The sequence below is a fragment of the Pipistrellus kuhlii genome, unplaced genomic scaffold (assembly GCF_014108245.1).
Source record: "Pipistrellus kuhlii isolate mPipKuh1 unplaced genomic scaffold, mPipKuh1.p scaffold_m20_p_3, whole genome shotgun sequence".
NCBI classification, from domain to species: Eukaryota; Metazoa; Chordata; class Mammalia; order Chiroptera; family Vespertilionidae; genus Pipistrellus; species Pipistrellus kuhlii.
In genome coordinates, this window is record NW_023425529.1 from 102,026,699 (window position 1) to 102,051,695 (window position 24,997).

Sequence of the window (24,997 nt, forward strand, 5' to 3'; positions counted from 1 at the left end):
CACCTGCATTAGCCCATAGAGTTAATCTCATCACTGCACTGGCCTCCTCGGGAATATGACATCACCACTCCATCCTCTCAGTCATCTCACAGGCACCCACCCTCAGCACTCAGAACATTCAGACATTCTCTAAAGGACGAGAGCATGCTGGAGGGAACATGCGCACATCCTGTGGGGGGTGTAGGCATGCTGGGGTTGATGGAAGTGTGGCGGAGAGGTGAGGGGAACTTGCACACACCATGGTCCAGGACTGTGACAGCGTGCTGGGGGACGTGGTGAGGGACATTCGCACACCATGGGGGAAGAAGAGGATGTGACCCACCACGGTGACTATCTCTGCACCTTCTGGGCCAGGAGGCGGGACTTGCACAGCCACTCCTCAGCACTGATGGCCAGCAGGCAATACTTCAGCTCCACCCGTAGGCTCTGCTCGGTGCCCACGGCTGCCACCACCGCCATGTGGGGAGTACAGGCCGCCCTCTGCCAGCCTGCCTCCCAGGCCCAGAGGCTCTCATACTGCCCACGGCTTGGAGTGTGTTGCCCAAAGCGACAAAGGCGAGCGTCATGCCCTGCCCTGCCCACTGGCCTCTCCATGCCTGCGCGCGCTCCCTATTGGCCTAGAGCAAGGTGCCTGGCTTCATCACCTTGAGCAGGGCTCCAGATAGGTGGGCAGACGCCCCGCCCAACCCCTGGCTGCTCAGAACTTGCGAGCTGCCCATAGGCCTGCCATCTTTGTCGGGTTAATTTGAATACTTCTGATTGGCTGTGTGTGTTGCAGAGATATGGTCAATTTATTATGTTTGTCTATTATTAATATAGATGACTATATTATAATTGTACCCAAATTAGTTCTATCCAGTTAACCATCACAATTATTACATACCCATTAACATCAAAGTCAATTTTTATATGGAAATATAATACATTAGCATCTCTTAAAAAATTTGGATGGTATGTCATTTAAGTATCTTTTAATTTTATATTTTCCCTTCATTTCCTTTTTTTTCCATTATAATTTAGTGAAGCAACTGCTTTTTGTTTGTGTATATTGTTTTCAAGTTCAAATTTTGCTAATTTTATCATTCTGATGGCAATTAACAGGCTCCCTTTTCTCCTAAGTTTATATGGCTAGGATCATATAAAAGTGATCATATTAGGTTCATTTTTTTTAGGAAGACTACTTTATAAATGGCATTATGTTCCTCTATCAGGAAGGATATGATATCTAATTGTCTCTAAACATTGACATTCAAAAATAAACAATAAAAATATTAAAGTGAAGTGAGAATTTTCTACTTGCTATTTTCAGTCTTAATTCTGTAAGATCAAAGGTTTCCAAATCTTATATTGCCTATTACTATAACACACAAAATTTAGCATTTTATAAAGAAAATAAGGCTTCAAAGAACCACATTACTCATAAAAGCTTATTACTAGGAAAAAAAAAACTTGTTTTATAAAAAAAAGAAATTATAAATTCTAGCCTATGATCTCATAAAATTTCTTGAGTGTTTTGAATCCAGATACAGTTTACCATTTCTCAATGTACCATAATAAATAAAATAAATTATTTTTAAGAAATATTCTAGCTCCTTGAATTTGGTAATAATGTAAAAGGTTTTTGTCATTACAAGTAAAAGAAAAAAAATTACAAAGTAATAGAAAGTTGACATACATTTAAATTAGGATTTTTCTTACATAAAACCTATGAAGTCTGGGTAGCCCAAGTCCTGATTTAAAGTTATATTTTAAATGTCTATATGTAAAAATTGTATTTTTGTTTTAACACATTAAACAAATGGATTTTAAATTTAATCTTATCATCTAATTACACTTGTAAAATATTTTGCTTTACCACTCAAGAAGTTTCCACTGTATTAAAAAAAAAATCTAAAATAAAACTCAAAATGACAATAGGCTAATATTTGTTAGTTTAATATAACTTGTTAAATGTTATTATCTATAGGAGATAATCAGATTAAGGATTTAGCCCTTAGCCAGTACTTATAAAGGCTTATGTAGTTATTAAAAAAGAAAAAACTATTATTAAAAAACAAAACAAAAACTAAAGATAAAAATTTATCATAATTCAGTGACAATTCTGGGGTTCAGATAGAAATAAAAGTGGTAACAAAAATAAAAATATTGTCTTGGCTAGTCTGACTCAGGGTTTAGGGTGTTGGCCACAGAACGAAGAGTCTCAGGTTTAATTCCCAGTCAAGGGCATGTACCTTGGTTTTAGGTTCGAAGCATCCAATCGATGTGTCTCTCTCACATCAATATTTCTCTCTCTCCCCTTCTCCCTCTCTCTTTCTCTCAGTCCTTCTTTCCTCCCTCCCTTCCATTCTGCCTGACAATCAATGGAAAATACATCCTCAGGTGAGGATTAAATTAAAATATTCTAATACAAAAGAAATATAGTAAGTCCTTAAATCCCATTTGTCTATTAATGACTTAATTACAGTGGTGCCTCGCATAAAGAACGCCTCGCACAGCGAACGCTACACACAATGAACTTCCTTTCATGATTCATACAACGAACTTCGTTTCACACAACGAAGTCGCCCGAGCTTCCACGACTTTTATGTCATCTTAGCATATTTTACGCTACAGAATGAATTATTTTTTTTAACATGTATTGTTATGGGAAAACGCGTTTCACATAACGAACTTTTCGCATAACAAACTTTCTCCTGGAACGAGTTAAGTTCGTTGTGTGGGGCATTTGCTATGAGAGTAATTTGGGGACCGAGGAGGGAATCCTTTATCCTTGGGGTCAATGTAGGTTTCAGCCGGGGCACTTGAAGTGGCTTTAATATATTCAAGGTCAAGGATACCTTTAGAAACATAAAGAAATGAACTCTTCTCACAGAAAAGAGAAATAAGCAAACACACTCAAAATTTGGCAACCAATTTCAGGAGGTTTGTGGGTCATTAAAAGTGTATGAGGAACATAGGTTATCATTTCTTTAAAAGAGGAAGAAAGCTAGGAGGAGGAACATACGTAATCATTCATTTACTCATTTTGTGACTGTCCTTACAATATGTATCTCCAAGTAATCGAACCAAATATAATTATTTTGTGAAGGGGTTATCTTTCAAATTAATGTATTTTTAGTTAAAATTAATTACTGCTACATAATATACATTTTAATTCCATGATTGTAATACTTTGTGAGGGATCTTTAAATGTATCATTTTTTAAAAATTATTGAGGACAAGATAAGATGAAAAACAAAAGGAAAATTGTAAATGTGACTAATCGTGATCAGCATTCAAAAAATCCAAAACATAAAAACATTTTTTATGATTTCAGAGAATAAACTTAAATGTGGATGGTGTTTTAAAGAGATATAAGTAGATATAAACATACATAGCTTTTAAACAGGACACCAAAATCATATACCTGCCCAAGTAACACTGCCAAAGTGGTTTGTTTTGAGAAGCCAATTCTGAATCCTTTGCCCCAAACATTTTTGCTAGTAGTTTAACAACTTGCAGGCGTTCATCATTATCATTGCTCTAAAACAAAACACAACCATAGCTTTAAAAACATGAATTAGATATATCCAGAGTAATTTTCTCATTATTTCTCTTATCTTCCAATTGTACAGAAAACCTTCCATAAACTCTAGATGAAATATTATATATAAAAATGGTCAATATACTTTTCACAAAATTAAATCTTCAATGCTCTAATCATCTCAAATTACATCAAAGCAGTACTTCCTACATGGAAATACATCTGAAAGTTTGAGTGAATGTTAGAGGTTTCCACTTTACAATTATTTTTATTCAAAGTCAAATTCAAAAACTAACTTGCATCAAACTCTTTAAAAAACTATTTGTGGTTTTTAAGAACAAACACTGACAAAGGACAAGCCTTCCAGTAAACAGAGAATTCCATATGATTGTCCAAGTTAAGCTCTTTGTAGGAATAAATAAATGCTGAGGTCTCTCAGTAGGAGAGTTCATGCTCATATACCAGATTCATAATGGAGTTCAATAATATGATGAAGTCTTAGACATGCAAAAATTAAAATTTGTTTTCTACACTATATTGTGGATTCTCTAGGGATAAGAACTCAATTTTACTATTACTGATTTTGTAACTGCAACAGATGACAGTGGTTAAATGGATAAGCAAATTCTAGAATTGAATATATGACAATTGAGAATACTAAAAAAATACACATTGATATTCAAGGTGTGAACAGCATTATATGATATTTAAAAAATTTTAAACCAATGCTTCAGCCTCGCATTGAGAGCTCCCATAATATGACCTAATTCATTTCTACTATCTAATTATTCTTCCACACAAGTTATTTTCATCCCCGACTGCACATCAGAATGACCTCTAAAGCTATAAAAGAGCAAAACACACACAAACACACAGAAAAATAAAAAAAATAACAGATGCCTGAACCCTATGACAGAAATTCTGATCAACTGGTTTGGTTTAATGCCTGGATATGAGCTTGTTTATAATAGCTCCACAGCTGAAGATTCTAATATGCAGCCAGGAATGATTTAAATATACTTTATTACTGTCATTCCTCTATATTTTCCTGTGTTCTACAAATTCACCCAGCACCTTCCTACCTCTAGATGCTTCTGCATGATGTTTCCTTTGCTTCAATTGTATGCTGTTTGTAACTTTTGTGACACTTACAATATCTGGCCCTTTATTAGATCTGGATTAAATTTTCTTCTTCCTTTCAGACTAGATGTTAGATTTGCTGAAAGTAGGAATGATAATTCCTTATTTTTACATTTCTTAGAGTATTCAATATTTTTATTAGAGAAAATAAGACCAATATATAATTAAAGGTATGCCTACCTATGCCGCATCAAACTGCTAACTACATGAAAAAAGGGGAGCAGGGAGGCAGTTAAATCAAATAACTCACCTAAGAAATATCATATACCAAAAATGCACCCAAGAATAAAACAACAATTATTTTTCACACTTCCAAAATAAACTGTTTATTTTGTTGTTTTTGAAAGACAAATAAAAAATTTTAGAAACAAAAGATATAACAGAAATAAGAACTTTTCTGTGTGATACACTGCATCCATAAAGATTATTAATTATAAACAGCTTTAATTTTCCTGTAATAACTTTGAAGAAAAAAAGATTATCCCCCAAATCTGCAAATGAAAATAATAATGTCAAGTCAATGGTAATATGTTTTTAAGAGATTAAAAGCAAAGGTGCTTTTAACATAGGAATGTATAAGATATTATGCACACAAAAAAATATTTCACATGATATGGATAACAGACCCTAAACTATTTTTATAGCCCAATCAAGGGGTTTTGAGAATTACTATAAACTTGAAAACATTAGCATAGTGTATAGTTATGACCTTAAAACTGAGTCACAACCTAGAATTTATCTTGACAATATTTTGAGAAAAATACTATCCTTCCAATAATTAATTGAGCAGCTACTATTTGCTAGGAATCATGACAGGCTTTCAAGATATACAAATAGTCAAGGCACAAATATGTAATTTAAATAATAAATACATACCATTACTTCTGTAATCCTCAGATAAAAGCATTATAAGAATTAACAAGCCATAAATAATAATCTTTGTTAGTTTATAGAATATTATTTTTAGAATAGTTACCTTTAGTTTGAATTCAAGCTGGGGTAAAACTGAGAGCAGCAAATGACTATCAATATTATAGAGTTCCAAAATTAAGTCAAAGACATGTTCTGACAAATCACTGATAGATGTTTTCCCAAGCATCAGAACCTGGTTGAAAAACTTTTTTTGGGGGAAAAAAGTATCATTAATAGAAACATCATAGATAAAATAAACTTTCTAAAATCTTAAGTATTATTCAACTAAATTATAATTTCATAAAAAGTCAAAGTAGGCATATGAAAACATTTTCTAACAGTAAGCAGGAAACCATTTCAGCAAGCATGTCAAACTTGCAGTCCAGGGGCTGCTTGCAACCCTCAAGGAAAATTTTTGCTTTCCAGCTAATATAACAGTATGTACGAAATGTTGTAATAACAATTTTGTGACCTAATTTTTACAATATCCTGTTGTATATAATCCTATCTTATAAAAGAGTAATATGCAAATTAACCATCACTCCGCCCAAGCCATGCGCACCAGACAATCAGAGCAAGTACGTAAATTAACCCCAGCCAAGATGACTGCAGCTAAAGAGAGCAGTTGAGAGAGGCTTGGATTTCCTCAGCAACAGAAGCCATGCTTTCCACAACCCCTGGTCGGCTTAGGCCTTCACTCAAGGCTACAAAGTTTCAATTATAGAAGATACATGAACCTCAACAAAAATGGCTGCAGCCGAATGAGCAGGGCCTTGGCTCCGCTCCAGGCTACAAAGTTTCAATTGTAAAAGGTAAATAACCCCCAGATACCAGGGACTCCACTTGGGTCACCAGGGGGCATGGCGGACCTCCAAACCAACACAGGCCCCTCGCCCAGGCCACCCCACGCCCCAAGGGAACCCCCACCCTGATCTGAGACACCCTTCAGGGTAAACCAGCTAGTCCCCACCCATGCATCAGGCCTCTATCCTATCTAATAAAAGAGTAATATGCAGATTGACCATCACTCCAACACAAGATGGCTGCCCCCATGTGATCAAAGATCCTGCCCCCATGTGGACACAGATGGCCAGCAGGGGAAGGTAGTTTGGAGGGACCAGGCCTGCAAGGGAGGGCAGTTGGAGGTGATCAACCTATCAGGGGAGGGCAGTTAGGGGTGACCAGGCCAGCAGATGAGGGAAGTCGGGGGCAAACAGGCTAGCAGGGGAGCAATTAAGACATCAATCAGGCTGGCATGGGAGTGGTTAGGGGGTGATCAGGCTGGCAGGCAGAAGCGATTAGGTGCAATCAGGAAGTCAGGCAGGCAAGCAGTTGGGAGCCAGCAGTTCTGGATTGTGAGAAGGATGTCTGACTGATCGGGCCTAAATGGGCAGTCAAACATCCCTTCGAGAGGTCCCAGATGGGAGAGGGTGCAGGCTGGGCTGAGGGACACCCTCTATCCTCCCTACCCCCCAGTGCATGAATTTCATGCACCAGGCCTCTAGTTATTAATAATGAACTACAAAGTTCTCTAATGACTGATCTATAATCATGCTGCATTCTTTTCTCCCTTACACACGGGAGCACCATTTCCCTCCACTAATTCTAGCAGCAAATATTTTAGCAGCCAACTGCCATGTCATTAGTCTTGTACTAACTTGTTTGGTATGTGTAACAGGAAATATTTTGCCTTCGAAGAACAAGAAAAATAGGTTTATTTGCGTTACACTTATTAATTTGTGCAGTTCTTCAGTGTCTGGTGAGTTAATGTTCAAGAAAAAATATTGATTTTTATTAAAACGTTTCTATTATTTTGTGTTAATAACTAGAGGCCTGATGCACAGAAATTCATGCAAGATTAGGCCTTCCTTACCCCAGCTGCCCCCACTGGCTTTCTTCTTGGCACCTGGGACCCAAGCTTCTCTCCCCCTGGCCAGCCACAGGCAACCAGGACCCTGGGTGGCTTCACCCAGGCCAGCCACGGGCACTTAAGATTTTGGGCAGCTTCACCCCTGCCCTGGCTTTGTCAGGAAGAACATCGGGAAGGACATCTGGAAGACGTCCAGTCTAATTAGCATTAATCTTTTATTAGTATAGATTACTCATTTATTTTAGCCCTTTGTATTTAGCATGTCTATATCGAAATAAATCTATGTTTCTATGAAAATTGAAAGCTTTGGTTTTTTTTTGTGGCCCACATAAACTTAAACCTTGTTTATTTGGCCAATGTTAGGCTCTGAGTTTGACATGCTTGCACTACAAGTTATATGAAAAGATAAAACAAGAAATTCACGTTATACACAATTTAAAATAGCATTATCAATAAACACTCTACTACCAAACACATTATTCCTCGTTACAGTCTTTCTATCTTTTATCCTGAATTAGTTGTCTTAATTCTTCTACTAGATAATTCCTTAAGGATAAGGATGACTTCTTGCTCACCTTAACATGTATAGAAGACAATAGCATAGAAGACAAAGCCTTACACCTTCACAGTAAGAACTAATTTCATTTTTAAGATATGTAATTATACATTTACTAGAGGCCTGGTGCACAAAAATTCATGCACTCTGGGGTGGGGAGGGTCCTTCAGCCCAGCCTGAACCCTCTCACAGACTGGGAACCATCACTCCTTACCGCCTGCCTGCTTGCTGCTCCTTAAGGCTCAGCTTGCTGCTCCTTAGCACTGCCTTGGAAACGAGAGACTCCCACCACAGACACTGTGCTCGCCAGTCCTGAACCTGACCTCTGGCTGAGAGGCACCCCCTTGTGGGAGCACACTGACCACCTGGGAACAGCTCCTGGTTTGAGTGTCTGCCCCCTGGTGGTCGGTGCATGTCATAGCGACCAGACATTCCAATGTTCAGTTGACTTGAACATTAGGCTTTTATTATATAGGATAATGCAAAACTTCTGATCCTTTTTGTTATTTATACTCTCATAAATAATAAAATAAACAATGCACAAGGTTTATAGCAAAAATTCAAATCCAATTAAAAGCACATATAAACACAAGGAAAATAAAAATTGGAACCTTTTTTTTTTCTATAAGCAGCCAACTCACACATTCAGATCATCCCACTACTGAAACTGGTAATGATGCATGTCATAATGATCAAGTTCTTAAGTATTTAAACTCTTTCAAATATGTAAAAATTAACCCAGGGAATATATAACATATTCTCAACATAGCTTGTCTTCTGGAAGAACAAGTTAAGGATTCTTTACACCACACAAGCTGCCCTAATCTTTTCTCTTTGTGACAGTTTAACACACAACTTGGTTAAAAGGCTTTCTATATGGAAAGTATAAAGTAAAAGACTTCATATTTCTATGTCTCTTCTGCTTTATTTTAGTTCTTGGATCATTCTTAAACAAAGTTTCTTAGGCCTATAAACCTGTATAAACTATTTATGCATGCAGGGGAGGGGGGAAAAAGAACAAGTTCTGTTTTACTATTCATTCTTTTTTTTATTTATTTAATATGTTTTATCGATTTTTTTACAGAGAGGAAGAGAGAGGGACAGAGAGTTAGAAACATCGATGAGAAAGAAGCATGGATCAGCTGCCTCCTGCAGACCCCCACTGGGGATGTGCCCTCAACCAAGGTACATGCCCTTGACCGGAATCGAACCTGGGACCTTTCAGTCCACAGGCCAACGCTCTTTCTTTATTGGTTTTAAAAACCATTTGTTTTCCCTCCTTTTTGATCAATTTTCTGGGAAAAGAACTTCATGACATCAAACATTAAATTCTCATTTAGGTTGAAAATACAGAAACTTTGCTGCTTCAACTCACAAATTTTCAACCGTTTAAAAACAGTAAATCTAGTTTTCCTTAACAATAATAATAACAACAACAACAAAACAATAATCCCTCCCAATATGGCCACCTTGGTGATGAAAACATCCTCTTCTATCAGTCTGGGAAAAGCTCATAAAAAAAAAAAAAAAAATGATTTCTTAGTTTATTTCTTACAAATTCCATCAAAAACATTTAACATTTATATAATCTCCATAAAGCTTAAGGACCAAGTCAGTCTTCTTCACGCCCTACATGAGGGCTTACAAATTAGGAGGAAGCAAATAAGGATTTGATTAATTATTGCCTTTCAAAAAAAAATTTTCAATTACAAGCCGGTAGCAAATATTCATACTAGAAATTAAATTATTTTAGAAGAATTGCTTCTTAATGAAATGAGTATGTGTAAGGTCAGTAATAAATTCTACCTGAGACTTACACATTTAAATTTAATTACAAAAGTGTTTTCACTGTTTAACAGTCTCTACCATATGAAGTCAAGCATTATTAACCCCAACTTACAAATGCAAAAACTGAAACTAAAGAAGACTAAGCAATTTTTTTTAAGACTAAGCAATTTAATAAAATTTTACCTATATCAAAATGGACTTGATATATTTTTTCCAGTAAAAGAAAATAATTTTGTGCTATCACCTAAAACTTCTGACTAAAATGATCTGGTAGCCCTGACTGGTTCAGCTCAGTTGATGGAGTTGTCAGCCTGCAGACTCAAGGGTCCCAGGTTTGACTCTGGTAAAGGGCATGTACTTTGATTGTGGGCACATACCCAGTAGGGAGTGTGCAGGAGGCAGCTGATTGATGTTTCTCTCTCATTGATGTTTCTAACCTATATACCTCTCCCTTCATCTCTGTAAAAAACCAATAAAATATATCTAAAATAAAATAAAATGATTTGGTGAAAAATAATTTACCAAGTAGTGATCCATATAGAAAAGTTTTGAATTTTCATTATGTACTTTTAAAATTTTTAAATATACATATATTTTTTTAGCTTTCTGAGTCAAGTTATAATTTTTATTTATTTTTAAAAATAATCTACAACATGCATAAATCACTAAATATAAAGACCAACGTGAATGTGTCTATACATAAAAATGAAAAAGGCAAAAACAAAAAACAGAAGTGGGTTTTATTGTTAATAATAATAATTTTTATTATCTTAGTATCTTACCTCTATTTTTGCTAATTTTCACGTAGGAAGGTAAATAAATATTGGCCATTACAAATGCAAGTTCAAAAGCTTAAGAATAACTTAATAATACTCTTAAAACTATACTCATTTTATCCTGTATCAAGACAATTAAGTTTACTAGAATTCTAGTCATTTTACATGTATGGGTGTGAGGCAAAAAAAAATAAGTCTTACCAGAAACAAAACAAAACAAAACACAACACAACACCACCAATTCTTAACTTCACAGCTAACCCTCAAAACAAGGGATAAGAAAATAGGAGAAAGAAGAGATAACAAAGTACTGGGAACATATATGTAACTGAAAGTGTTCCTAGACCATTCTATTAATTCTGTTCCTCTGCTTCTGATAAAGATATAACACGAAAGTATGGATGGGGGGATTATATTTTTGCAAACAAGAACTAAAAGCAGAAATATAACATAGGGTATAAGTAATTAAGAAAATGTTTTTATACTGATTATCTGGGATGGCTAAAAGTCCTATCTTAGTCCTTTTATTTACCTTTTAAATTTTATTATAATACTAGAGGCCTGGTGAATGAAATTTTATACAGTGGAGGGGGTCTGTCAGCCTGGCCTGCCCCCTGTCACAGTGCGGGAGCCCTCAGGAGCTGGAGGTAACCTGGCAATCAGGGGAAGGTGACACCCCATCACACCTCTGCTGCCGCCACTGCTGGCAACACAAGCCTTGGCCAGCCTGGTTACCTGAGCCTCATCTGAGGGTTGCCTGCACCTTGGGCACTGGCTGGAAAGCTGCCATCAGAGGCTTACCTGTGCCTCAAGCCCACCCTTGGGGACTGGGCTCTGCCATCTTTGAAGGCGTGGCAGTCAATTAGCATATTCCCTCCTTATTGACTGTGGGTGCCAACATCTTTGAGAGTGGGGCAGTCAATTAGCATATTCCCTATTGGCTGTGGGTGCTGCCATCTTTGTAATGGCATAGGGCCAATTACCAAATTCCCTCTTTATTAAATAGGATTTTCAAGCATGCACAAATGTTTGGAACCTAGTAACCTAACTCCAACAAATACTACTATTCTATCTTGAACCTTTTTTCTTTGATTATCCAACTCTAGAAAAGATATTAACATGGTATGGTGTTATTTTCTTCTTTTTATGCCAGAAAAAGGTATCAAAGAAAGTTGTGTTTCCCTAAAAAGCATCCAAGCTTGGCAATATTAATTTAAATAATCACCAGGAGAAGCTCACCTAGTGTGTCTAAAGGACATGGCGCAAGAATACCTGTGTCTGGTCTACACACTTCAACTACTATTAACTCAATAAAGAAGAAAATTCAATCCACCCAATTTAACCAATATACTCCCAAGACTTACAAAAACTTAAATCAATATTTAGAGTTCCTTGACAATCTTAGAGCTATTAAAACAAGTTACATAATTTGATTATCCAGCTTCTGAAAGTTCACCCTCCAAAACAATTTATAAATCAAGTATATTTTTCCTAATCATGTGCTTAGAATCACTTAAGGCCATAATCAGAAACAAAAATTGGGATTTGTTAAGGTACTGTTGTCTAAAGTATGTTACTTTTCAAAGCACATCTTTTCATGATGTAGCTTATATACTGAATTAATTTTTGTGTAGTACAAGAAAAAATCGCCAATAATTTCAGAAAAATTAAGTACCTAAGTAATTATAAAAAGTTTTCTTTCTCACTTTTTTCAAAAAGAAAGATTTACATCATTTACATATTTGAAGGTAAGTGAAAGCACGAAGTAGATGGAGAGAAAAAACTGTTACACAATGTTCTAGATTTGTTCCAAAAGGAACCATTCACAAGAAAATACAATGAATAGTGCAATCTAGATTTGTGCAACTCACAGAACTGTGGAGAGAAAAAACTTACAATAAATTTCTATCAGTGAACCCATGTGTTGGAATACATTTATTCTGAAAAAAAATACAAGATTGTCAATCTAGTCCTAAATAAGCAGATTTGAGGTGATTTTGAAAGGGCTCATTTCATTGGAATTCTTCCCTTTTCTCAGAGAAGATAGCTTTGTATGGAATTTTCCCCAGGCAAAATAAGATAGCCAACTTTCACCAAGTCAATAACATCCATACTTGCCGTCAATTTTCAGGTCTTCATATTTGTTCATATCTTCCTTTGGTACAAATCAATTTAATCTCCAAAAAGCAGTAAACAATTTCTCTTAATAATAAAAAGTTCCATATATTTTATCTAATTACATTTAACTTTTTCCCTAACACTAGAAAACAGTATATCTTGCTAACTAAATAAAGCTGTTTTGGTTCCGAGGCAATTTGAAAGAAGCACCGAATGATTAAACAAGATGAGTGTTAACTTTCTAGAAAATGTTAACCAAAAATAATTTTATATAACGAGAAAGAAAATACATTACTTAATAATTAAAACAATACAAAATTTAAAAGCATGTACTACTTGTCAAAAACTGCTTCTAATAGTCTTTAAAAGTTTGGCTAATTCTTTGGACAACTAATTACAAGACTTACATTGGTAATATATGGTTCAATAGCTTGAGCTGTCCTCTTCAGTAAAGCCTTTGCCAAATCATATGCTTGTTTGTTCAAATTCTGAAAAACATAATAATATCTATATTATATTTCTCTAACTATGAAAAGCAAAATAGTACCTGTATGCAAAAACAAAACAAAACAAATCACTCAAATAAATGAATGAAAAAAATGTCTAAAATTCAGAACAAAAGAGAAGGCAGAGACATGTTTTTCTCTTAGAACTAACTGATCCACTAAATCATAACATCCCTTGCAAGCAAAGGTAAATACATTTTCTTCATAACAATGTAAACCATATAGAAAACGTCAATAAATATTTAGTAGATTCAAGAGGAGACAGTCATTCTAAATCTATATATTTATACACAGCTGAATATAAATAAATACAGGCTGTTTCACTTCAAAAACTCAAATGAAAGGGTTAAAGTGAATAAAATGGGGCGAAGGAAACCTATTGTGCTTAGCAGATATATTACCAAAAGCTTGCAGTCTTGAGCTCCGCATAGCCTAGATAACTAAAAAACAGACCCATCAGTCAAGCTCGGTGCATCAACAGAAACTGCCTGTACCAACAGAAGCTGATAAAAACCTTGACTCTCCCTCCAGTTGCCAATTACTCATTTTTCCGACTCAGCTCGTCTGCACCCAGATGCTTGAAATAAAATTTCTTTTGATACATACAGCCTCATGTCATAGCTGCGTGAACCTGACCCACAGGAAACCTTTCACAAAACATCCTAAGAGAATAAACTGGGTTCTAGTGTGGGGAGGAAAGGGGGAGGGAGGTGCGCAGGGCTGGCAGGTGTGTCCACAAAAGGGGAAATACAACATTTGGGGCAGCTATGGGAAAGGAGATTTACTCAACACATCTCAGAGCACAAGTAAATTCAAGTATACAACAAGAAACATAAAGAGTAAATTATGAAAAGAAAAAAGGCACAGGAAAAAGTATCTTAAGAAAATGTACTTCTGAATAGATTTTGACGATGACAGAAGGAATCATGACAAAATATCTATTGTAAAATGAAATCAAGATACATTCTAGTTTAAACATTACAGAGACCAGGGATGAATATCCTATAGAATCCTATATAATAAAGAGGTCAATATGCAAATTGACCACCACTCCAACACACAAGATGGCCGCCACAAGATGGTCAGCAGTGGAGGACAGTTGTGGACAATCAGGCCAGCAAGGGAGGACAGTTAGGAGTGACCAGGTCAGCAAGGGAGGGAAGTTGGGAGAGACCAGGACAGCAGGGGAGGGTAGTTGGGGGCAATCAGGCCGGAAGGGGAGAGCAGTTAGGTGTGATCAGGCTAGCAGGTGAGGGCAGATAGGGGCAATTGGGCCAGCAGGGGAACAGATAGGTGTTGATCAGATTGGCAGTGGTTAGGGGGTGGGGTGATCAGGCTGATAGGCAGAAGCGGCTAAGGGCAATCAGGTAGGCAGGCAGGTGAGCAGCTGGGAGCCAGCAGTCCTGGATTGTGAGAGGAATCCCAGATTGGAGAGGGTGCAGGCTGGTCTGAGGGACACACTGCCTTGCCCCCCTGCTCCCCCCCACCCCGTGCATGAATTTCATGCACCAGACCCCTAGTATGTATATATGCTGAAACTTACATTGAGCATACTTTTAGATTTGTATTATTTGTGTTGTATTACTTCATTCATTTCTCACAGCTACTTAGTATTTTACTATATATGCTAGTTTACTCATTCTTTTATTCATAAACATTAAATTACATGTCTTATACATGCTCCTTGTACATATAGTACTTTTCTGTAAATACTATCTTCCATTTTGTTATTTATTTATAGAAATTTTCTATAAATTTGACACACAAAACCTTTGTCAATTATATGTGTAACATGCCGTAACCTACACTTGTCTTTCCAAGAAAGTTTTTGGTGTTTTAGAGCATATAGAACTAAAAAAATTAAATGTGATCAAACGTATCAATCTTTTACTTGCCTTGTGTTTTATATCTTAAGAAATTATTTTCAACTTTGTGGTTAAGATATTGTTTTATGTTTACAAATAAAATTTTAAAGACTTGTTTCTCAGATTTAAATCTTTATTCTACCTATAATTTATTTTTAGATATGGTGTAAAATAAGAATTTACTATTGTCCTGGCTGATGTTTCTCAATGGTTAGAGCAATGACCTATACACTGAAGGCTTCAAGTTTAAGTCTCAGTCAAGGGCACTTAACTTTGGTTGCAGGTTCAATCCCCAGCCCTGGTAGGGGCAAATTCAGGAGGCAACTATCAATGTCTCTCTCTCACAGTAATCTCTCTCTCCGGCTCACTCTCCCTCTCCCATTTCCTCTCCCTATTTCTCTCTCCCTCACTTTCACTTTCTCTAAAAACCAAAAAGAAAAATATCCTCTGGTGACAATTAACAAAAATAAATAAATAAATAAATAAATAATAAAAGCTAATTATTATTGTCCATATAAATAATCAATTGTCCTAAAAAACCATTCATTAAGTAGTCTGTTTTCCCTCCATCAACCTGTAATACCCACATACTCAAGTTTCCATATAACCAGGCAGCCATTTAAAAATTCTCCATTACTTCCTTATATCTTTTTGTCTACTACTGCCTGCAGGAACCAGAAGGAAACAATGTCTTAACAGTGTGTAAGGTCAGTTCCTACTTTCTTATTCTTATTAAAAATTGTTTGGCTAGTATTGGTCATTTGCTCATCATGTAAATTTTAAAATCAGTTTGTCAAACTAAAGAAAGATGCACATACACACAAACACCTTTAGCTTCTATTCTGACTGAATTACGTATTCATATGCAGAGCTGTCATCAGTATGATGCTGGGTTTCCAGTCCCATAAAACAATAACAAATCATGCACATTTACACCTTCTATTTTTTCAGTCAACCAATGATTCTCAACATAAAGATCATGTACATTTTTGTTAAACTTCTAAGTAGTACAGTCTTTGTTTAAAGCTACAAATGATTATTTTTATATTATTCCAGCAGATCTTTATATATTGATCTTATATCTAACAACTTTGCAAAATTTTCTCATATTGGAAACTATACTTTCTTCTGTACAGGCTGTCATATCTCTGCAAATAATTTCAGCTTTGTGTCATCTTTATAATACTTTTTAAAAATATATATTTTATTGATTTTTTACAGAGAGGAAGAGAGAGGGATAGAAAGTTAGAAACATCGATATGAGAGAATCATTGAGTAGCTGACTCTTGCACACCCCCTTCTGGGGATGTGCCCGCAAACAAGGTACATGCCCTTGACTGGAATCGAACCTGGGACCTTTCAGTCCTCAGGCTGACGCTCTATCCACTGAACCAAACCAGTTTCGGCAATCTTTATAATACTTTTATCTTTTATTTGTCTGTCTTGTTTTAGTCTACTAACTTAAGACCTCTAGTTTGTGTTGTATAGAAATAGCATTTCCCGCCCCCCCTGAGTGGAAGGAACATCTTTATAATATCCCTAACTTTAAAAAGGTTTAAACATTTCACCATTAAGAACATATATATTCTTATCATACATATCCTTATCAGTTTAAGGAGGTTCCTTTCTACTTCAAATCTGCTAAGAACTTTTATCATAAATTATACTGAATTTTATCAAATGATCTTTTCTGCATGCACTGATATTATTTCTCTTTGATCTGTTATTTTACACAAATATCTTAATTTACTGCTAACATTTACCAATGTAAATTCATTCTACAAAAGCCAATTTTGCTTCGTATCAATAGTACTTTATAACATTATGGATACTACTATTATTTTATATTGAATTTATGTTATATTTCAAATTAAATTAGCCTATGGTTCTCCTTTGTTGTTTGGTTTAGTCTACCCCCCTATGGAAATTATACACTCACTAGAGACCCAGTGCACAGATTTGTGCAAGGGTGGAATCCCTGAGCAGAGCCTTTGGGGATCAAGAGAAACCAGCAATCCAATGTCACCTGCTGCTCCTGCCTAGCCCAGTGGTCACAAGCCACATGTGGCTCTTTGGCTCCTTGAGTGTGGCTCTTCCACAAAATACCAGGTGTGGGCACGCACATACAGTGCAATTGAAACTTTGTGGCCCATGCGCAGAAGTCGGTTTTCGGCTCTCAAAAGATATTTCAATTGTTGTACTGCTGATATTTGGCTTTGTTGACTAATGCGTTTGCCAACCACTGGCCTAGCCCAATGACCACCAGAGAGCGGCTCCTGTGTTGAGCATCTGTCCCCTGGTGGTCAGTGTGAGTTATAGTGACCAGGTAACCAGTCATTGGGTTGCTTAAGCTTTTATATCTATAACTAGGTACCCAGTACACAAATTTATGCATGGGAGGGGTCTGGCTGGGTAGGAGATGTTTGGCTGGGTGTAGTGCATATGATAGCGACTGGTTGTCTCAGTCACTTGGTTTTTAAATATATCCTCCTGTATAATAAAGAACTAATATGCAAATAGTCATCATACCCTCATGCCATTACGCCATAACAGCTCAGACACTCAACACTGGGGAGTGGGGAATGGGGACCAGTCAGGCACAAATGAGCTTGCACGAGATGAATAAGGATCAGCCAGGCTACAGCCCAGGAGAGGGACAAGCCACCGCCCCGTGGTCCCAGGTACCAGCAGCTAGGGCTGCAGCGAGGGAGAGGACAAACTGCCCGCCCCACAGTCCTGGGTACCAGCGGCTACGCCTGTGCCTGCAGCCTGGGTCCTAGATGCCTATAACTGGCCATAGGGAGGGAAACCCAGACTAAGGTGACTGTGACCAGCCTGAAAAGGAAATCCTAGGTCCCAGGGGTGGGGAAGGGCAGAGGCAGTTAGGGACAATCAGGACAGCAGAGTAGTAGTTATGGACCATCAGGCCGATAGGGGATCAGTTAGGGGCAATCAGGCAGGCAGACAGGAGAGCGGTTAGGAGCCAGCAATCCCGGATTGCAAGAGGCAGTCGAACATCCCCCTGCAATGCACTAACTTCGTGCACCGGGCCTCTGGTTCTATACAATAAAGAGGTAATGTGCAAATTGACCCTCACGCCATCACAAGATGGGCAACCCCACATCATCACAAGATGGGTGCCACAAGATAGCGGCATCCAAGTTGTTACAAGATGGCCAGCAGGGATGGGCAATTGGAGAAACCAGGCCTTCAGGGGAGGGCTGTTGGGGGTATGCAGGGGACCAGTTAGGTGCCAATCAGGCTGGCAAGGGGAGTTTTAAGGGGTAATCAGGCTGTCAGGCAGAACCAGTTAGGAGCAATCAGGCAGGCGAGTGGTTAGGAGTTAGCAGTCCCAGATTGTGAGAGGGATGTCCCAGATTAGAGAGGATGCTGGCAGGGCTGAGGGATAACTCCCGCCCCCATGCACAAATTTCATGCAATGGGTCTTTAGCATGATTAGACTGAACATTCCTCTGGATGACCTTCTAGAGACAAAGCCAGGGCTGTGAGGGCTGAGGTGGCCACTTCAGTGGGCAGGGGCCAAACTCCTTGCATGAATTTTGTGCATTGGCCCTCTAGTATATAATGTGAAACATTCCTTTCTTTCTATAATCTGCAAAGCTTACTGAATATAAAGTTATATGCCACTTAGATGGTTAATAGAAATCTGATAATAAATTTAAGTTCTTTTGTGGTCAGTTTGAGTTCTGCAGCTGATGGCCTGAGCTCACACCCCCAGTCTCGCAGCTCTGCCAGCACCCTGCACTGGCCTGGTGCAACCCTCTCTCCAGCTCCACCATCCTGCTTATGGGCAATTGGTCAGGGCACGGCAACCCAACCGGCTCCCCTAGCACCTGGGAGCCGGGGGGCAGCCCCACCCCCTGCCAACTCTGCTGGTCATTGTCTATAGCCAATCAGTTAGGGCCAGGCCCCTGCTTAGCCCCCTCAGTGCCTGGGAGCCAGATGGAAGCCCTGCCCCTAGCTGCCACTGCTGATTATCATCTGTGGGTCAATCAGGCCCCCAACTGCATCCGCCCTGGCCTGGCACCACCCACTCACCTTTTCGACCATCACACCACAATCCCACTCTATTCACACCTTTTTTTAAAATCTTCATGCAAAGATGTTTATTAATTTCAGAAAGAAGAAGGGGAAGAGAGAAACAGCAATATGAGACAGAAACATTAATCGGTTGCCTCCTGTGTGTGTCCAGACCAAGGACCATACCAACAACCTAGGTACGTGCCTTAATCAGGAATCAAACCCACAACCTTTTGGTGCAGGGGTTAACACTCCAACTTACTGAGCAAACCCGGCCATGGCCCTATTCAATCTTATATGCTATTTGTATCCAATGTTTTAAGATCATCTACACTAATAAAAGAGAAACATGCAAATTAACTATACGTCCGCTACACCAAAAAGCCATACCCAACAGCCAATCAGGAATGTGTATGCAAATTAACCCACCCAAGATGACTGTGGCCATGGAGTGAGCAGGAGGCTTGGGTGTCCCTGGCAATGGAGGAAGCCAAGCTTCACGCCTGCTTCGGTCAGCCCTGGCCTCCGCTCAAGGCTACAAAGTTTTAATTATAGAAGATAAATAAATCATAACAAAAATGGCAGCAGTCGCAGGAGGCTTGGGTTGCACACAGTGATAGAGGAAGCCAAGCTTACTGGCCGGCCCTGGCCTCTGCTCAAGGCTACAAAATTTCAATTATAGAAAATAAATAAATCCCTGATACCAGAGCCTCCACTCGCCGGGGAGCGGGCCTGATCTGCAAACCACCACAGCCCAGGCCACCCATGCCCCAAGGTAACTGCCACCTTGATCCGGGACACTCTTCAGGACAAACCGGCCTGCCCCCATCCATACACCAGGCCTTTATCCTATCTAATAAAAGCGTAATATGCATATTGACCATCACTCAAACATACAAGATGGCCACCAGAAGATGGCCAGCAGTGGAGGGCAGTTGGGAGGGACCAGGCCTGCAAGGGAGGGCAGTTGTGAGCAATCAGGCCAGTAGGGTAGGGCAGTTAGGGTTTACTAGGCCAGCACAGGAGGGAAGTTGGGGCGAATGGGCCTGCGGGGAAGGGCAGTTGGGGGTAGGGAGGGTGGTGGGAACCCAGCCCTGTAGCGGAGAGCAGTTGAGGGGGACCAAGCCTGAAGGGGAGGGCAGTTAGGGGTGACTAGACCTGCAGGGGAGGGCAGTTAGGGGCAATAAGGCTGGCAGGGGAGCAGTTAGGCATCAATCAGGCTGGCAGGGGAATGGTTAAAGAGTGATCAGTCTGGCAGGCAGAAGAAGCAGATAGGGGCAATTAGGAAGGCAAGCAGGCGAACAGTTGGGAGCCAGCAGTCCTGGATAGTGAGAGGGATGTCCGACTGCCCATTTAGGCCCAATCCTAACCGAGAGGCTGAGCTGAAGGACACAAACCCCTGTGCACGAATTTCGTGCACTGGGCCTCTAGTTTTCTTAATAGTTCTTTAATTAATTATTACAATCATTATTGCTGTTGGTGTCTTATAATATACGGTACTAGAGGCCTGGTGCATAAAATTCATGTGAGCATATGGTCCCTAGATCTCACTTATGATCAAGGCCATCTTTCCCAGCTGCCCAAAGGCGGCCCCACCCCCTGCCACCACTCAGCCCCCATTCCTTGTTCGCCACTGGCTGATCGGTGCCTGATGGCCATGGGAAGGAACCAAGAGGTCAGCTGTTCCTGCCAGCTTGCCAGCTTCACCCCCGCCGTGGGTGGCCATCAGGTGATCAGAACCTGCCGGCCGGGGAAAGAAACCAAGAAGTGGTACGTGCACCTCTTAGTGACTGGTCCAGCTGTCATTCTGCCTTTAGAGTCAATTTGCATATTACCCTTTTATTATATAGGATAGAGGCCTGGTTCACGGGGTTGGGGACCAGCTGGCCTGCCTTGAATGAAGCCCCAGATCAGGGTGGGGGGTGGAGCCAGCTGGGGCAAGGGGTTTGCAGGCCTGCCATGTCCCTGGCTTTGTCAGAAAGGATGTCTGGAATACATATGGTCGATCCAGTCTAATTAGCATATTACCCTTTTATTAGTATAGACTAGTGGCCCAGTGCCATTGAAAGGAAAATTAGAAGAAATATTTTAATATTGCTATTTGCCTTTTCTCTATAATAGAAGTATCAGAGATGAAAGAAAATTAGTAAAATGTGCATCAGTGAGAGCTTTATATGTATTGTGCATGCGCAAGTCAACATTTATGTTTCAATTATCAGTGCACGTCATATGTACCAGCAGGTCAGTCTGTCAGTCAGTCAGGCGAATGTATGGTCAGTTACTTAGCCATATATATATATATATCCTAGCACTGTGGTAATAAAGTTCCATTATCTTCTGTCATTTATCTAAGCTACCAAAAAGTCAGCAGTTTAAACTTTATTCCATTGTTAATGATTATGATTTATAGGTTATTCACGTTTTGGCATTCAATTTCTCCAGTATTTGCTGGAACTGTAATTGACTTTTATTTATTCTGCTCATGACACTTAATTCCTCTAACACAAAAATTAATTATTTCATCAATTCTGGAACACTTTAAGCAAATTTCTATTTCAAAATCTATAAAACACTCTCTACTTGGTGCTCTGAAATCACTATTAAACATATTAGACCTTTCATCTATATTTCATGTCTTAGCATCTTTTATGTTTTATCTCTTTGATTATAAAATTTCCTCAGATTGATCTCCCAAGTTTCTATATTGTTTATAACTCAATAAATATTTTAATGATAATGACCATTTTTTCATTTCTATTTTTTCCCTAACTTCTTTCTCCTCCTTTCATATACACTAGGTGACAGATTATTATGATCTCTGAACACATAAAAATCTGGCCACTCAGTGTATTTTTTTTGAGTACCTCATTTATATTTGTCAGAGGAATGGCAGTGTGAGAGAGTACCTTGACCTCTCCTCCTGATTTTCAACAAGTTAACCAACTATAATTCAACAAAGAAATCCCTGCTCAACAAAGACACAAGTCTGACAGACCCATGCATTGAAAGACCTAAAGGTGGGCAACCAAGAATAAAGGGGAAGACAAGATGTGAGGAAAGTGCAAAAGGCCACAAATAGGCAGCTGTGCAACAGTGAAGTTCCTGGCTTAGCCAGAAGAGGGGAGAAAGATGGCCTAGCAGGCACTTCCTTTGGCTGGAATGGTGAGGGAGTGAACTGTGATTCAGCAGACGCCCGACAGAACACGGGGTTTTTTCATGGGGCTCTCCACTGGCAGATGGGCAGTGGTGTTTCTGACAAAGAAACTAAACCATAGAGCCCTGCTACCACTTGGACTCCCAAAACTAGCCTCCCTGGTGCTCTCAGAGTTGTATCTAGGAGCATATATTTAAACTAAGAGCTAATGTAGTAGAAGCACTGTTTCTTCTGTGATTCATCCTTGGCAGGTGCTTAGGGTGGAGTCACTATATGGTGGGTAACCAAAACCCACCAACAAGAAGCTTGGCTATACTATCTTATGGAAGTTCAAGACTAGGAGATAATGGAGCTGAAAGAAAATATTGCAATTCAGCACCATCTACTGAAAACAGAAAGACCACTTCAGGAAAAGCTCCTATTGGCCATAGTTACAGGGAAATAAATGCCTAGGCAAGTGAGATAAGCAAATACCATGAATAACCACGGTAACAAGAATGACCAGAAAGAAAATGGGAAATCCTTAGCAAGCAAGCTGGTGGACACAAGGAAATATGTGATACAAATGACAGAGATTTCAAATTGTGGTTCTAAAAATATTCGAGATGTGAGAAAATGCACTCAGAAAACAAATCAATGAACAAAATGAGTACTTTACCAAACAGATTGAAACTTTAAAAAAGAATCAGTCAGAAATCCGAGAAAAGAAGTATGCAATTAAGGAGATTAAGAGTGAACTAATGAAATAAGTAAATAAATAAAATTAAATTAAAAAAAAAAAAGTGAACTAATGAGCACAGAAAACAGAGCCAACCAGATGGAGGAAAGAATTAGTGATATCAAAGATAGGAATTTAGAAATAACATAGAGGGAAGAAGAGAGAACTGAGCATAAAGAAAAAAAGAGAACTATCTGACTAAAGCAGGAAATAAAAATATTAGAATTATAGGTATTCCTGAGGAGTGAAAGAAAAATTACCGTATTTTTCGGACCATAAGATGCACCGGACCATAAGACGCACCAGTTTTTAGAGAAAGGAAATGAAGAAAAAAAGATTCTGAAACAAAAAGTTCAGTGTTACCACTACAATGTGTAAACCCATAAATCATGCAGAGACTTTCTATGCTTTCTTTGCATAGTTTATGGGTATCTACACATTGTAGTGGTGAGAGAAGAGGCTGGAGAGTGTTTTACATTATGGTAAATGTTGTTGGTTTGGTATCACAGAAAGTCTCTGCATACAATATACCGGTATGAAGTTTGTTGCAGTACAAACATTTTGACAGTTACCGGTATAATAGTATGAAGAGAAATTCTGACATAGCGGCGTTATCAATCAGGGCATCCAGCGGAGGGCGGAGTTTACTGGTGGGCGGAGATCTACAGTACGCCTACCCAGTAGTCAAGCACGGCAACAGAGGGCGGAGAGGAATGATTGGGGGAATAGACGCGGCATTCTTCCGGGCACGGAGTACGGGCCAGCAAGGGGTACAGGCGATGATTACGGTTTGGATTACGCAGTTACCGTACACCGCACCTGGGCTGACATGGAGATATGGCTGCAGAGAGGGCATGGAGGCTGACTACCATACATGGGAACTCCTCTACCACTTGGGGTTTACAGAGCGGGGCAGACACTCTGGGCACGGAGGAATGGACAGTGGCTGCAGCAAGCACACAGAGACGGGCAAGCACACAGAGACCACACAGAGCCGGGCAAGTAAAAAAACTTTTTTTTTAAAGTATATGTGTAGGCTATATTTGGACCATAAGACGCAAGGACTTTCCCCCCCCACTTCTGGGGGAAAAAAAGTGAGTCTTATGGTCCGAAAAATACGGTAATTTATTTCATCAATTCTGGAACACTTTAAGCAAATATCTATTTCAAAATCTATAAAACGAGGGAACAAAGAACAGAAACTTTATTCAAACAAATAGTGGCTGAAAACTTCCCAAACCTATGGAAAGAACTATCGGGTCTAGTAATAATTAATGTCGTTTTTAAACATTCGTTTAAAATCTTGCTTGGCGTTGACTTGTATTGACAGAACCTTCAAACACGTGGTATCTACAGAACGTGTGAAGTGCAATTAACAAGTTTTGCTTGAAAAAGTTTGTGTTTGGTTTGGTTTTTGTTGCAAAACTAGGGCTAAGAAGATGGCGGATGAAGAGCATATTCGGCACTGCATGCTTTACGAGTTCCAATTAGGAAGAAAAGCAAGTGAGGCTGCAAAAAACATCTGTAGTGCTCTTGGTCAAGATGCAGTTAGCGCCAGAAAATGCCAGCGTTGGTTTGAGAAATTTCGCGAGGGAAATTTTTCGTTAGATGACAAGAGTGGTCGAGGCCGTGTGTCCAATTTTGATCAAGAAGCTCTTCAAGCTCTTTTGGTGCAAAATCCTCAAATTACCCAACAAGAGCTTGCGACAACTTTAAATTGTTCACAAAAAAACAATTTCCAATCAATTGCGTGCACTTGGCAAAGTCCAAAAGTTTGGAAAATGGGTTCCTCATGAGTTGACCGACAACAACCGTAATCAAAGTCACAATTTGCAGTTCGCTCCTCTCTCGTCAAAACCGTTTGCCGTTTTTAGTGCAAATTGTTACCGGAGATGAAGAATGGGTGCTGTATGTTAATTTGAAAAGGCGGCCTCAATGGTTGGACAAAAATGAGGCTCCGCAGCCCACGCCAAAACCTGACTTGCATGCGAAAAAAGTGATGATGTGTGTTTGGTGGAATTTTAAAGGAA

At 38.9% G+C, this 24,997-nt stretch overlaps 1 protein-coding gene across 10 annotated transcripts in view; it reads right to left on the bottom strand.

Annotated features, from left to right (window-relative positions):
• Positions 1 to 24,997, bottom strand: part of PDS5B (PDS5 cohesin associated factor B) — a 213,873-nt gene that overhangs the window by 107,297 nt on the left and 81,579 nt on the right. For all 10 annotated transcript variants that reach the window (XR_006742919.1, XM_045588607.1, XM_036456226.2 and 7 more), the window contains 3 exons: positions 13,091 to 13,171; positions 5,640 to 5,780; positions 3,407 to 3,522 (listed from right to left, as the gene is read on the bottom strand). Coding sequence is in view for 9 of the 10 variants with exons in the window: in XM_045588607.1 (XP_045444563.1) it covers positions 3,407 to 3,522; positions 5,640 to 5,780; positions 13,091 to 13,171 (338 nt within the window). In the remaining variant the exon portion in view is untranslated. The remainder of the gene's footprint in view (positions 1 to 3,406; positions 3,523 to 5,639; positions 5,781 to 13,090; positions 13,172 to 24,997) is intronic.